This window comes from Chlorocebus sabaeus, chromosome 10 (genome assembly GCF_047675955.1).
Source record: "Chlorocebus sabaeus isolate Y175 chromosome 10, mChlSab1.0.hap1, whole genome shotgun sequence".
Lineage (NCBI taxonomy): Eukaryota > Metazoa > Chordata > Mammalia > Primates > Cercopithecidae > Chlorocebus > Chlorocebus sabaeus.
This window is the reverse complement of record NC_132913.1, coordinates 46,307,541-46,320,682: the sequence shown is the minus strand read 5'-3', so window position 1 is coordinate 46,320,682 and position 13,142 is coordinate 46,307,541. Positions and strand designations below refer to the sequence as shown.

At 42.7% G+C, this 13,142-nt stretch overlaps 1 protein-coding gene across 11 annotated transcripts in view; it reads right to left on the bottom strand.

Moving 5' to 3' along the window:
- Nucleotides 1-13,142, bottom strand: part of TANC1 (tetratricopeptide repeat, ankyrin repeat and coiled-coil containing 1) — a 264,487-nt gene that overhangs the window by 84,941 nt on the left and 166,404 nt on the right. For all 11 annotated transcript variants that reach the window (XM_038002078.2, XM_038002080.2, XM_038002079.2 and 8 more), the window contains one exon: nt 12,013-12,117. In XM_038002078.2, the coding sequence (XP_037858006.1) occupies nt 12,013-12,117 (105 nt within the window). The remainder of the gene's footprint in view (nt 1-12,012; nt 12,118-13,142) is intronic.

Here is a 13,142-nt window from a genome sequence, read left to right as displayed (position 1 = left end):
AGCATCTATCTATCAGGGGATGAAAAATTTACAAAGCAAGCTGCTTACAAAGTTGTAACTTAACAATAAGTGACCTATGACATAGTCACTCAACATTTAGCTCTTTTTTATTAATTGTCTAGGTAACTAGACTCATATGAACCTATTTTGCTTAGATGTGAAAATGTGCAGATAATGGGTAAAGGTTTTAGGAAAAATAAAATGAGGAAACAACGCAGTGATGCTGCCGTTGAGTTACAACAGCACCAACAAAGTTCAATGCTCACTTCGTCTTTTGTAAGGAACCACAAAAAGCAAAATAAGCAGAGCTTTTGCAAAGGCCATCTGTCTTATTCTCACTCACATATCAGTTTTGCAAGTCATGCACCCAGGATGGCAGCTACAAGGGAAACTACGCTGGCAGCATCTTCAAGAAAGGAACAGCTTCCCACCCCTTGCTTACTGGTAAAAGCTCCTAATGTTTGGAGTAGGAAGAATGGTTTGCCAGCCTGGATGTTTTTCAGCTGCTCTGGAAAACTGCAGGGGTAAGGAAACCAAGGCTTGACTCTTCTGGGTTAAAAGAGCCCTGATGCTTCTGGACCATGTGAGCCAAACATGAAGGTGGCAGTGGCCCCAAGCCAACACAGGGAAAAGGAGCCACCCCAGGGCGGGTCGCCCACATACCAGAGCCGCTCTACAGGAGGTCCCTTCCTACCTCAAAGCACATTTTGATTCTCAAGCTAGCCGGGCATTTGGGGAAGGAGGGCGGCAACCAAACCAGATCAGCACACAGAGGCACAACCAAGGGGTGGGGCCCTCAGAACAGGATGGCACTGCCCTCCCTCCACCTCTGCCCCGGGCCCAGGCAGGGCAGCTACTTTATCCCAGGTGGCAGCTGGGCTGGAGGGAGGGAACAGGACGCAGATGGAAAGGGGAAGAAGTGGGTGAGGGGGCAGATCTCTGCAGTTTCTCCACTCCACACCCCGCTTCCCTTTCGAAACAATCTCCACACTGCTCCCGATTGTGATTATGCCCCAGAACGTCTAGTTTCTGGTTCAACCTGAAACACTCTGGAGAGACAGCCAGAAACGACTCCCGTTTGGCAGCTGCTGTGGAGGCAGAGACAGCAGCTGCAGGAACTTGGCTCCACAGAATTCACCTCGACAACAAACAGGGCCACGCCTGCAGCTCACTCGGGACTGGCAGGAGGACCCTGATCCTGTGCAGGTCCTATGTGCAGCAGGGGGACCGCACACCCCAGCACATTCGCCACTGCCTCCACAATGTGTCTGCAGACAGATACTCCAGGTTCTCAAGTGTTTCATTTTTTTTTAATCCAGAAACAACTCACCATCCAACCCACTTCAGATAAGCTGGGGAACAGTGGCGATTTCAGCTTTAATGGTTGAGTTGAAAAGGGACACCCAGGCTGGGCATGGTGGCTCACACCTGTAATCCCAGCACTTCGGGAGGCCGAGGCGGGTGGATCACCTGAGGTCAGAAGTTCGAGAGCAGCCTGGCCAACATGGTTGAAACCCTGTCTCTACTAAAAATACAAAAATTAGCCGGGCGTAGTGGTAGACGCCTGTAATCCCAGCTACTCGGGAGGCTGAGGCAGGAGAATCACTTGAATCTGGGAGGCGGAGGTTGCAGTGAGCCAAGATTGTGCCACTGCACTCCAGCCTTGGCAACAGAGCAAGACTCTGTCTCAAAAAAAAAAAAAAAAAAAAAAAAAAAGGAAAGGGGACACCCAAATTCATGATTAACTATTCTCTTAACTGTACAACCTGGACTTTGCTGCTACCCAAGTTCTAAACCCTTATCCGGGATTGGGATGAATGGACAAACGTTATTTACTTATATTTATATCCACTAAGGCACTGAAATTGTATTTTTCCAAAGGCTTCCCCACCTGTCTTTTCGTATTATTGTCTTCTAAAATGTCATCCCAGTGATCGTCCCCTTAAAAGGTCCTCTTCAGTCTGAATTCCTTAATCTACATGAAGCTGTCTGAATCTCTACCTTCCCTTATGCACAGGGCCCTCTCTCACTGAACTTCTCACTCTGGCAGAAGGACCTCCTGGGAGAAGTGTCACTGAGCCATCTTGGGAGAGATGAGTTGCTTAGGAACTCACATGGACACCCTGTGAAATGGAAATACATGTCTACTTGCATAGCCGTTCACTAAATACTAAGATCTGAACAGTCAGATGGTTTTAAGCTAGTTACTACAAAAGCACCTCCAAGTCAAATTCAAATGGACCACTCTAAATAGCAAGTCTATTTTCATTCATGTAGTTAATATTAAATCACTGATCAATAATGGGTGTACATTACCCAATACCAGTGGGATGAGGGCTGGAGACAAGACTTCACTTTGCATTTCACAGATTTAAATATCTGACAACTGTATGATAGCTATATTTGGAGATGAGAGAATGATTGGCCTCGCATGCCCTAGGAATCCATTAGGCAAGTGGAGAACGATATTCCTCCCAGCAGCACATTCATGGAACCCTCAGTATTACACAGCATGAAAGGCTGACTGCATGGAGAAAGGTAAAGGGAAGTTCTTGAATCACTTCTGGCTGCCTCTATTCAGCTACTCACCCCCTGGTCACCATATTTGGGGGCACAAATGCTAAGGAGCAGTCTACAAACTGACCAGCTCCCCGAATACTGTCATCATAACTTTAAACCATCAGTGCCCTCTACAGTCATCCTCTTATCTCCTGCCACTGTCTGGGAAGCCAGGGTGTTCTCAGTGCTAACCACTGTCCAGACCCCTTTGGGTACTGAACCTCTCGCAACTGTACTTTCTTAGTGAGAGAAGTGGCCATACCCACTTCCTACAAGTTGTGAGGCTCAAAACCATTGTGTGTGAGAAACAGGTTATAAACCACAAGAAGATATAGAATTGGTCATTATCTCTACCATCTTTAACACCAAGAGCCCACACTTCCTTGTGATTATTTTCTGGTTTCACAAGTTCATATCTATTTTCAAGTGTGCTTGTATGTCTTACATAACTTTCTGTTCATAATTTTTCTGCCTCAGATAGGTTTTTGTAAACTCACTATTCCAGGACAACAAACCCCCTCCTGTTTCTGCTTACCAAATCAAACCATCCCCATTTGGCCTGCACTTTATTGCTTTCACTTTCCATTCCAATCACTCTCTCTTGTTTAAAGCCAGTGGGGAAGTGCAGGTCCCTAGCGATGACCAAATACATTCCATAGAGAAGAGTCTCTCCTCTACTCTCGTCCTCCTCAGACTCTAAAGAACACTGAGTACTGAAGACATTCATCAGTTCACTGTCATACGACCTATCACCATGTGACCTTGAACAGCTGACTTAATACCAAGTGTCCAAGATAGTACTTGTGAATCAAGTCTGCTCAATGAGACAGGCCCTTGGTTTGACATTAATCCTCTGCCTCTATCTATCCATGATCTGCTTCTCGTTTAACCTCTTGCCTTCCATGACTCCTACTTACAAGTATTTTCCCTGTTTCTGTCTGCTCCTTCTCAGCCATTACCATTCCTTCCCTCCTTAGATTTCCAAAAACCGTATTTAAAAAGGAACATTGGCTGGATGCGGTGGCTCACGCCTGTAATCCCAGCACTTTGGGAGGCCGAGGCAGATGGATCACCTGAGTGATCAGGTGTTCGAGTGGATCAGGAGTTCAAGACCAGCCTGGCCAACATGGTGAAACCCTGTCTCTACTAAAAATACAAAAAACCTAACTGGGCATGGTAGCACATGCCTGTAATCCCAGCTACTCGGGAGGTTGAGGCAGGAGACTCACCTGAACCCAGGAAGCGGAGGTCACAGTGAGCCAAGATTGTGCCACTGCACTCCAGTCTGAGTGACAGAACAAGACTCTGTCTCAAAAAAATAAAAATAAAAAGGAACATCCATCCATGGACCTGCTCTGTTTCTGTCATTAATTTGTTGTTTCTGTCATTAATCTGTTGTTTGTTGTTTCTGCAGTATTGTAACTGCAATACTGAAACAGTTATCATGCAGGTTACCTTCAAAATTTTCATGTCATCCACCCCATATTGAAATTATCTGCAAACTTACTATTTCTCCATTCAAAATACCTCCTGAATTAGCCTTTTCTTCTTCAGTCATCCATCACTCAACTCAGTCTTCATCCTCTTAAGTCTAGAGGACTATCAGAGTTTGAATCAATTTTCTCATCTCTATTTTTATTTTCTCCCTCTCTTTTCCTTCCTCTAAAGCCAGTAGGTTCTTAAGCTTTTTGGTCTCAGAATTCACTCATAAGAACTGAGGACTGCAGGCTTATGAGGGTTTTGTCTATTGATATTTCTCATGCTAGATATTAAAACTAAGAAGTTTTAAACTGTATGTTAGTTCATTTTCAGGTTATAAAACTTCATGTTAACAATATTTTAATTAAAAAACTAATTTTAAACTTATGGGTAAATAGGTAAAAAGCACTTTTGATTTGAAAGATCAGTTAAAAAGAATAGCATTGTTTTTACAATTTTACAAACGTTAATGTCCAATTAAATAGAGGACAGCTGGATTTGCATAACTGCTTCTGCATTCAATCTGTGGGGATCAGTTCTTTTGGTTCAAGCATGTGAAGAACTGCAGCCTCAGACAGATATGTAACTGGGAAAGAAAGGAATCTTTTTAGTGAATTGTGGATATTCTTCTTTGACACCTAGCCAAAACTTGACAATCAGCAATTTCCCCCCTTTTTTTTTTGAGACGGGATCTCGCTATGTTGCCCAGGCTGGTTATGAACTCCTGGGGCTCAAGCAATCCTCCTGCCTCAGCCTCCCCAAGTGCTGGGATCACAGGCATGAGCTACTGTGCCTGGCTAACAAATGGCAATTTCTTAAAAGTCAGTTCCACTGTTGACTTAATCTGCATCAATGAATTTTTTTATACTGTTACAGTAAGATCCAATGGTCTGTTTTATACTTTAAAAGGATCTTTTACCCATGCAAGACTGTGTAACATTATGCATTGGGTCATTTGGAAAATCATGGTTTTGCAGATTTTGCAAATGTTGACAAATTTTATCACATACTATCAAAACATCACATTACCAGAGATCTCAATTGAAAAGTCTTAGGAAACCATCAAACTCAACGTGACTGATGTAAAATTTCCCCAAAAAACTGATTTTCATTTGAAATGTCAAGTTTTATCATTGGCAACTAATCCTGCCAGGGGTTTTTTTTTTTTTTTGGTGGGGGGAGGACAGAGTCTTGCTCTGTGGCCCAGGCTGGAGTGCAGTGGTGCAATCTTGGCTCGCAGCAACCTCCAACTCCTGGGTTCAAGCAATTCTCCTGCCTTAGCTGGGATTACGGGCGCCTGCCACCATGCCCAGTTAGTTTTGTATTTTTAGTAGAGACAGGGTTTTACCATGTTGGCCAGGCTGGTCTCCAACTCCTGACCTCATGCCATATGGCCACCTCAGCCTCCCAAAGTGTGGGATTACAGGTGTGAGCCACCGCGCCCGGCCTCTTTTTTTTTTTTTTTTTTTAATTGAAGTGCCAAGCTAATTTCATTCCTTTTGAAGAAAAGATGTGCCAAATACCTACTTCAGAATAACCATGGTTTGTCAGTCATTCTTTCAAATAAAAGCAATATTCCATTTTAAAAGTAGCGAGTTCAGCTTGCAATTCAATCATACAAGTGCTCTGCCTCGAGACAACCATCAGACTTCAGAGCACGCAGAAGGGCTTTATGCAGACTTCCCACGTCATCACACAGAATATCAAAAAGATGGGTCTCCAAGGGTCAAGATTTAATAACATTACTTTTAGTGCTTTGTCAAGGACATTCTTCAGTGAATTATTATTTGTGATGCCAGCACGTGGCAGTGAAGAACACCAGTACTACTAGTGTGGCCAGTGCCTTGACATATACTAAGGTATCAGAAGTTTTACTGACAATTGCTTTGCAGCATCAGTGCAAATGTCAACAAAGGGAAATGTAAATAACTTCTCAATATTATTACAAAAGGGTTTTGTATTATCATAAAAAGAGTTTTGACATCACAAACCCCTGAAAGTGTCTTGGGGACACCTAGAAGTCCACAGCCTACACTATCAGAACCTCTGAATTAAGTCTACAATTGTGTTAAATAAAAACCACAGCTGCACACATCTCTCATCCTAGTAACTGATCTCCCATCTTTATCTGTTCAATTTCTTGGGGGTAAAAGAGGGCTCTCTATCCTCACCAATTCCATTTCCTTATCACATAACTATAACTTCAACTCACAGACTTTCATAAGTCTCCTGAAACAGCCCTGTTAAGCACATTAATTTTTCTTTTCCCTTTTTTGTAGTACACCTTCTCTTTTGATTTTCCTGTAGATCTACGGCCTTGCAAGCACTCTGTCCTGCAAGGGAGAAAGTGGCAATTGTTGTAAGAGACACACGGAGGGAAACATCCATGATTACCAGAATACTGTGGTCTTATGTCGTCTTTTCCTGTCCCTCTTGCTGGTGCTCCTTGCACCTTAGTCCCAGCTCACAAATGAAATGCCAGTTTCTCAGCCCTCTTTTGTCAATGACCTGTTTCCCTAGTGTAACTTGCCTAGTCTCATAGCATTACCTCCAAGCAAATGGCTGATCAGTTTATATCCCAAGCTTTCTTGAGACCCAGTATGATTTTCCAACTGGTGGCTGGACACTTGCCAAGATGTTCCACCACACTTCGAAGTCTACACGCCTGAAACTGAACTCAAACCAAAACAGACAGCCCCTCGTCCTTCAGTGGTCTCAAAGGCATGGAGTTGTTGTCTCTGTCTCTTCCAGTTCCCAGGTCCTTGCAGTTCCTCATGAATCTTCCATTCACTACCTCTTCTTCACTGAACCTGATCTAATTTGAGACTTTATTCTCTCATTTAACTACTAAAACAATTTTTTAATCATTCTTAACCTTAGTCTCTTTCCAGTCCCACTCCATCCTACTCTGTTGCCATGTACCATAGTCTGTGTCTGTGTCTCATGAATGGGATTAGTGTCCTTATAAATGAGGGAGCTTGTTTGTCCCTTCCACTACATGAGGTTACAGCAAAAAGATGGCTGGCTGTCTATGAAATAGTAAGTAGGCCTTTGCCAGACCCCAAATCTGCAGAGTACCTTGATCTTGGACTTTCCATCCTGCACAAATCTAAGAAATAAATTACTGTTGTTTATAAACCACTCAGTTTATGGTATTTATAGCAAAAACTAAGCAGCCTGAACTACGACAACAGGTAAATCTTAAGGCATATCTCCAATTAAGTCTTTCCATGCTCAGAATCTCCATCTGCTGGCCAAGCACAGTGGTTCACACCTGTAATCCTGGCACCTTGGGAGGCCGAGGTGGGTGGTCACCTGAGGTCAGGAGTTTGAGACCAGTCTGGCCAACATGGCAAAACCCTGTCTCTACTAAAAATACAAAAATTGGCCAGGTGTGGTGGCAGGTGCCTGTAATCCCAGCTACTCGGGTGGCTGAGGCAAAAGAGTCGCTTGAACCTGGGAGGTGGAGGTTGCAGAGAGCCGAGATTGTGCCACTGCACTCCAGTCTGGGCAACAAGAGTAAAGCTCCATCCCAAAACAAAAACAAAAACAAAAACAAAAACCCCCATCTGCTGAACTCCCAACTCATCACACAGGTTGGATTAGTCATTACTTCCTCCTTTATCACAGTCACTCTTTACACAGGTCTCTAATACCCTGCCAGACTCTAAGGCTCCATGAAGACAGGGCCCATGCTTGATAACCCATCTCAAATAGCATTTAGCATAGTGGTTTTTCACAACACAGAAACGTAATACTTATTCAAGGAAATGCAGAATGAATGGATACTCTACTTGCAAGAGCCTCTCTTTTATGCACACATACCAGGTATCCCCTTTTCTGCACTTCCATCACATAAAACCTCATTCAACCGTTGGCTGAATGTTGCATTGCCATTCTAAGAAGCTGAAAGTTAAAGCAGGATTGAAGTTACCTCTTGGGAAAGACAGGGTTTTAAGAAATAAAACATGACTATGCATTTTCTTCAACCATACTCTTTTTTTCACCTTTTTTTTTTTTTTTTTGAGACAGGGTCTCACTCTGTCTCCCAGGCTGCAGCGTAATGGTGTGATCATGGCTAACTGCAGCTTCCACCTCCCTGGCTCAAGCAACCCTCCCACCTCAGCATCCTGAGTAGCTGGGACTAGAGAGGCACACCACCATGCCTGGCTAATTTTTTGACTTTTTGTTGATGTGGAGGTCTCACTACGTCGTTCAGGCTGGTATCAAACTCCTAGGCTCAAGCAATCCTCCTGCCTTGGCCTCCCAAAGTGCTGGTATTATAAGTGCAAGCCACCACACCCAGCCTCTTTATTCTTTATACCTCTTTAATCCTCTATATCTGTTTGACCATCTAAAATGGTAATAAAAAACATCAGGTGTCAAAATATTTACTTAAGCATATAACTAAAGACCCCCTCCCTCCCAAATTCAATAGTTTCACATTGAATTATTCTGCTCTTTCATATGTGTTAGCTTTATTTGCTAGTCAGATTGCCAGGAAAAAAGTTTCATCACTGACTGACATGAAGATATCATTAAAAGTTTCATCATATTTTGAGATTGATCTTCACAGAGCAATGACTCATGAGACTAAAAACTTTCTCACCCCTCCTCAAAGCTTGCCCAAGTAGCTAGAGATATATTAATGCAAACCTAAATAAATTATGGTTGCCCCTAAATCAAAGAAATAAAGCGTGGATCCTGTTATAATAATAATCTCTAATTTATCTGAAGGCTTTTTTTCCCTTAAGGCAGATATTGTTTTATGGGTAAATGAGTTTTCACCTAAACAATATGTTGATTTAGCAATAGGAAGCTTATTTTTAAGAACTGATTCTGACACACACCTTATTAGGACCATTTGACAGGAAAATGGGCTTTGTATTTTGTTTGATGATTTTATTATGTCATCCATTTTTCCTAGAGTAGAAAATGCTGTGTTCCAAATATATTTAAACATACTAAGACAGAATGTTTTTTTCCTAAAGATGTTTCCAGGTGAGTGCAAACTCCTTCCTGTCCTTCCTTTCTTCCTTCCTTTTTTAAAGAGACAAGGTCTCACTATGCTGCTCAGGCTATTCTCAAACTCCCAGTCTCAAGCAATCCTCCCACCTCGGTCCCCTGAATCACTGGAATTACAGGTGTGAGCTACAGTGCCCAGCTTGCAAACTTTAAGAAACAAGTTATTTGCTTACAAAAAAAAATTCATCTTCTTATATCATTGAACCCATACTTCCCAGAAGACTGAAACATGCATCACACATAAATGCAATTACTTATAAATAAGCAAATTCAAAGTGTTCTTTGCTTTGTTTTCCTTTGATTTAAAATCCAGAGAGCTAAGAATTAAGAGTTGATGGAGCTACATGACCAAAGCAAAAGTGAGGCAGGAAAGAGTATTTTGAGCATTTAGGAATAACTTGATATTTCAGGAGTCCATGGAAATTTCAAAAGCACTTCACAAGGAGCCTTTTCAGTGGAGTCTGTTAGTCTGGTGAATACTGGCATGCTATTATTGACAGCACCCAGAAAAGTGTCTTAGAAATTTAAACAAGAATGTCCAAAGAAAATACAGATAACAGAAGACCACATTTTAAAGTAAAACTTAAGTGATGATGCTGATATTAAATCCTAAAAATGAGGGTTTACCCATCATGTATCTGCACACACCCGGGCTAACACTCAAACTCAATTAGTTTTAGTTGGCTCTGTCGTTTCCTTTGGGTTCGGTGATCTGGATAAAATTTACACTTTGATAAGGCAGACTTAATTAGCCCCACTGAAATTTAAGGGACTCCATGGGGATTACAAAACACACCAATCTATACTAATTGTCCTGTTCAACTTTGTTAGGCAGCCACCTCTCCTCATCAACCAAGAGAAAGCTCACCCTGCTGCGGCTTCCACCAACATCATGGCTATCTTCAGGCAAGACCATGCACCCACAGACATCAACTACACCTGCTCCCAAGACACCTAACAAAAATGAAAACATACCCTGCTTCTTAATTTCAGGCAAAACCCAAATGTCTGGTCCTGTATTTGCAGCCCATAGATCTCATAATTTTGGTCCCCATGGAGACTCAAGATGCCGAATCAGAGAGCTCAGGTCTCAGGAGTGAGCACACATGCAAAGTTCAGGCCACTCCAGCAAGACCAATTGCTGCATTTGAAATTTAGCTCAGCCCACAACCAAGCATAAGAACACTTCCTTTTGCCAAGAAAGGTGGCCAATCCTGCCTTGAGCAACGGAGAAAAGTTAACAATGGGAACTATTTATAACCTTTCATTGCCTAATAAAAATCCAAATTTTCTCCCCCTATTCCCACACCAGGAGGAGGAGGAGGTCCCAATCCCTGTACACAACCTCAACGATACTCCCAGCCAGGGAGGAAGAGGTTACATAATGGAGTCTAGGCCAGCCAAAATGCCAGGGGCATAATTGACCAGGGCTACAAAGGCTTTGGTGGGTGGGGAAGAAGGGAAGGGGTAGGTAGCAGGCTTAATCTGAGCCAGGCAGACAGCTTAGACATTTGATGACTGATATTCACTACAGATAGATTTTACTCTCCTTTCAGGACACCAAGGAGACCGAGAACAGACCACCTGCCCACGTGAATGCACAATCAAGAGAGGCCTCATGTACCAGCAGCTGGCTGTCCTAACCAGATCCCACTGTGGAATCTCCACCTTCACCAACATTTGGTGTGTGCAAATCCTCAGCTCAAATCCTCTTCCCTCAACCACACAATGAGTGCCTGGACAGAAAGAGAGAGGGTGGCATTTCTCATGCCAGGGCACCTGCAACAGCACCTCTTGCCTGCCCAGAGTGCCCAGTGCCTGGCCCCATCTCTTCCCCATGTTCCAAACTCCCCTTCCCAATTTTCAGCTTTTGCTGATTCTTCCTCACAGCTCATTTTCAGCTCATATATATATATATATATATTTTTTTTTTTTTTTACCACCACTCCAGTATATTGTCCTTCCATGTCCTACTTATTACCCACTCCCTGCCACACAGCACCAGCAACACAAAAGGCACACACAGGAGTTAGAATATAAAGGGTCTGTATCTCCCACCACCCACAATTAGGCAGAGGAGGGTGCCAGATATGCCAAAGTAAAAATATGGTTGAGTTCTCTTTCCCAAGTTCTCTTTCAGCATTGCTACATAAACTTGTGTCCACACTGAGGATAAAGCAAGCCCCTTTACATACAACAAGATTCCTAGTCCCATGTTTCTGCAGAAAAACAGGGTAGAAATTCAAAACACCCAAATTAAAGGCAAGAGAGATGTGAGTTGGGGACTCCCCAGTAAGGAACAAACAGGTAAATTCTTGAATTGATTTTTAAAAATAAACAACTATGAATACATCTGTTAAATGCTACAAATTTGTAATGTCACACATATTTCCAGGTATAAAATATATATACATATAAAATGTCTTTAAAAAGATTCCCATCAAGTTGTATTATTTTTTGCTCCTACTTCAACATCCCCTAAAGAAAAACTTTACATGTTAAAAAAAGGCAGCCTTCAAAAGACACTAAATGCTTTTTTTAAAGCTAGCAATTACATGCTTTGTCCAGTTAAAGTTTCAGCTTTTCAGCCAAAGCCTGTTGTTGAATTTTCTCAAGCAGTAGAGTATTAAAAACAAAACAAAATCTTGGAAGCAATCCACTGGGTGACGCTTCCTATCCTCCAAGACCTGGTAGGTCAAAATTCAGAGGAAACAGGACTCAATCCTTAAATAATGCATATGTACCCACTTTTCTATACCAGGTGTACAATTTTCAAGAATGTGTGTTAGCTAAACAGATCTCTGTAACTGCCGGAGGGGAAAATAGCTCCCAAATACATTCTCAGCAAAGCAGTACAGCAAGGGCACTCAAGTTTCATTCAGAAATGAAGTGTCATTGTATAAAATCTTTGGTGGGGGGGGGAGGAAATCACTGAAAACATGTTCTTACCATGCTCATCAGGCTCTGTTGGCTTGGATACTTCTCTGAATGGCATTATAACTGCATCTCCAGGCACTCTGGGGCTTTCCACATACTTGGGCTTCCTGACGGGACCTGTAGTGGGAAAGATCTGAGTGTGGCTAATGTTTTCCAGATGCAAACGAAGCCTTGGAATGTACAGTGTGTGTCCTTACCAGGACCCAAATATGCCTAGAGGAAGAGCCAGTCCCTTCCCCTCCCTTAAACACACACACACACACACACACACACACACACACACACGTAATTTCAGTACAGGCGAGGGAACGTCCAGTCTGGCCTGCCAAGGAAGAAAAGGGTAAGCTCAGATTTGAGAATGTAAACCCTAACAAAAACAAAAGCTGCTCTCTTGCTGTGAAGTCACTACAGCTGTCTTCGCTGGTCAAGTGGGTGATTCTGACATGTTCAAACCTGGACGGCTTGTGACGAAGGGTTTTATGATTTTCCTCTAACTGGCACAAGGATGAGACAAAGATGATTTGGTTGCTTGGTATCTCTAAAGTCAGGAGGCAAGATTACAAACAGCCAGCCTGTAACAGCAGCATGCTCTGCAGGTATCTTATCTAGCTAGTGACACACAGTAACTGTGCGCGGCACAGCAGCCAGTCAGCTGGTCAGACGTAGGAGAGACGGACAGGCTTATCTCCCACCTCCTGTTCCCACTGTCCCGGCTTATCATCAGAAAATCCGGAATTCTTCGTAAGACTGGATGGAACCCTCACATGCAATGATGCAGCCATTTTGGAAAACAGTTTGGCAGTTGTTCAGAAGGTTAAGGGCAGAGTTACTACATGGCCCTGCAGTTCTACTCCTACGGGAATATATGTTCACACAAAAACTTGTACCCAAATGCTCATAGTAATGCCATTTGTACTAGCTAAAGGTACGTCAAATGATGACAACAAAATGTGCTTTGCCCACACAATGGAATATTATTGGGCAGTAGAAAGGAATGAAGTATTGATTCATGCTACAACATGGATAAAGCTTGAAAACATTCTGCTAAGTGAAAGAAGCCGGTCACAAAGGATCTACATGATTCCATTCATATGTCATGCCTAGAAAAGCCAAATCTTTCAGAAAGTATAAATGGTTGCCAG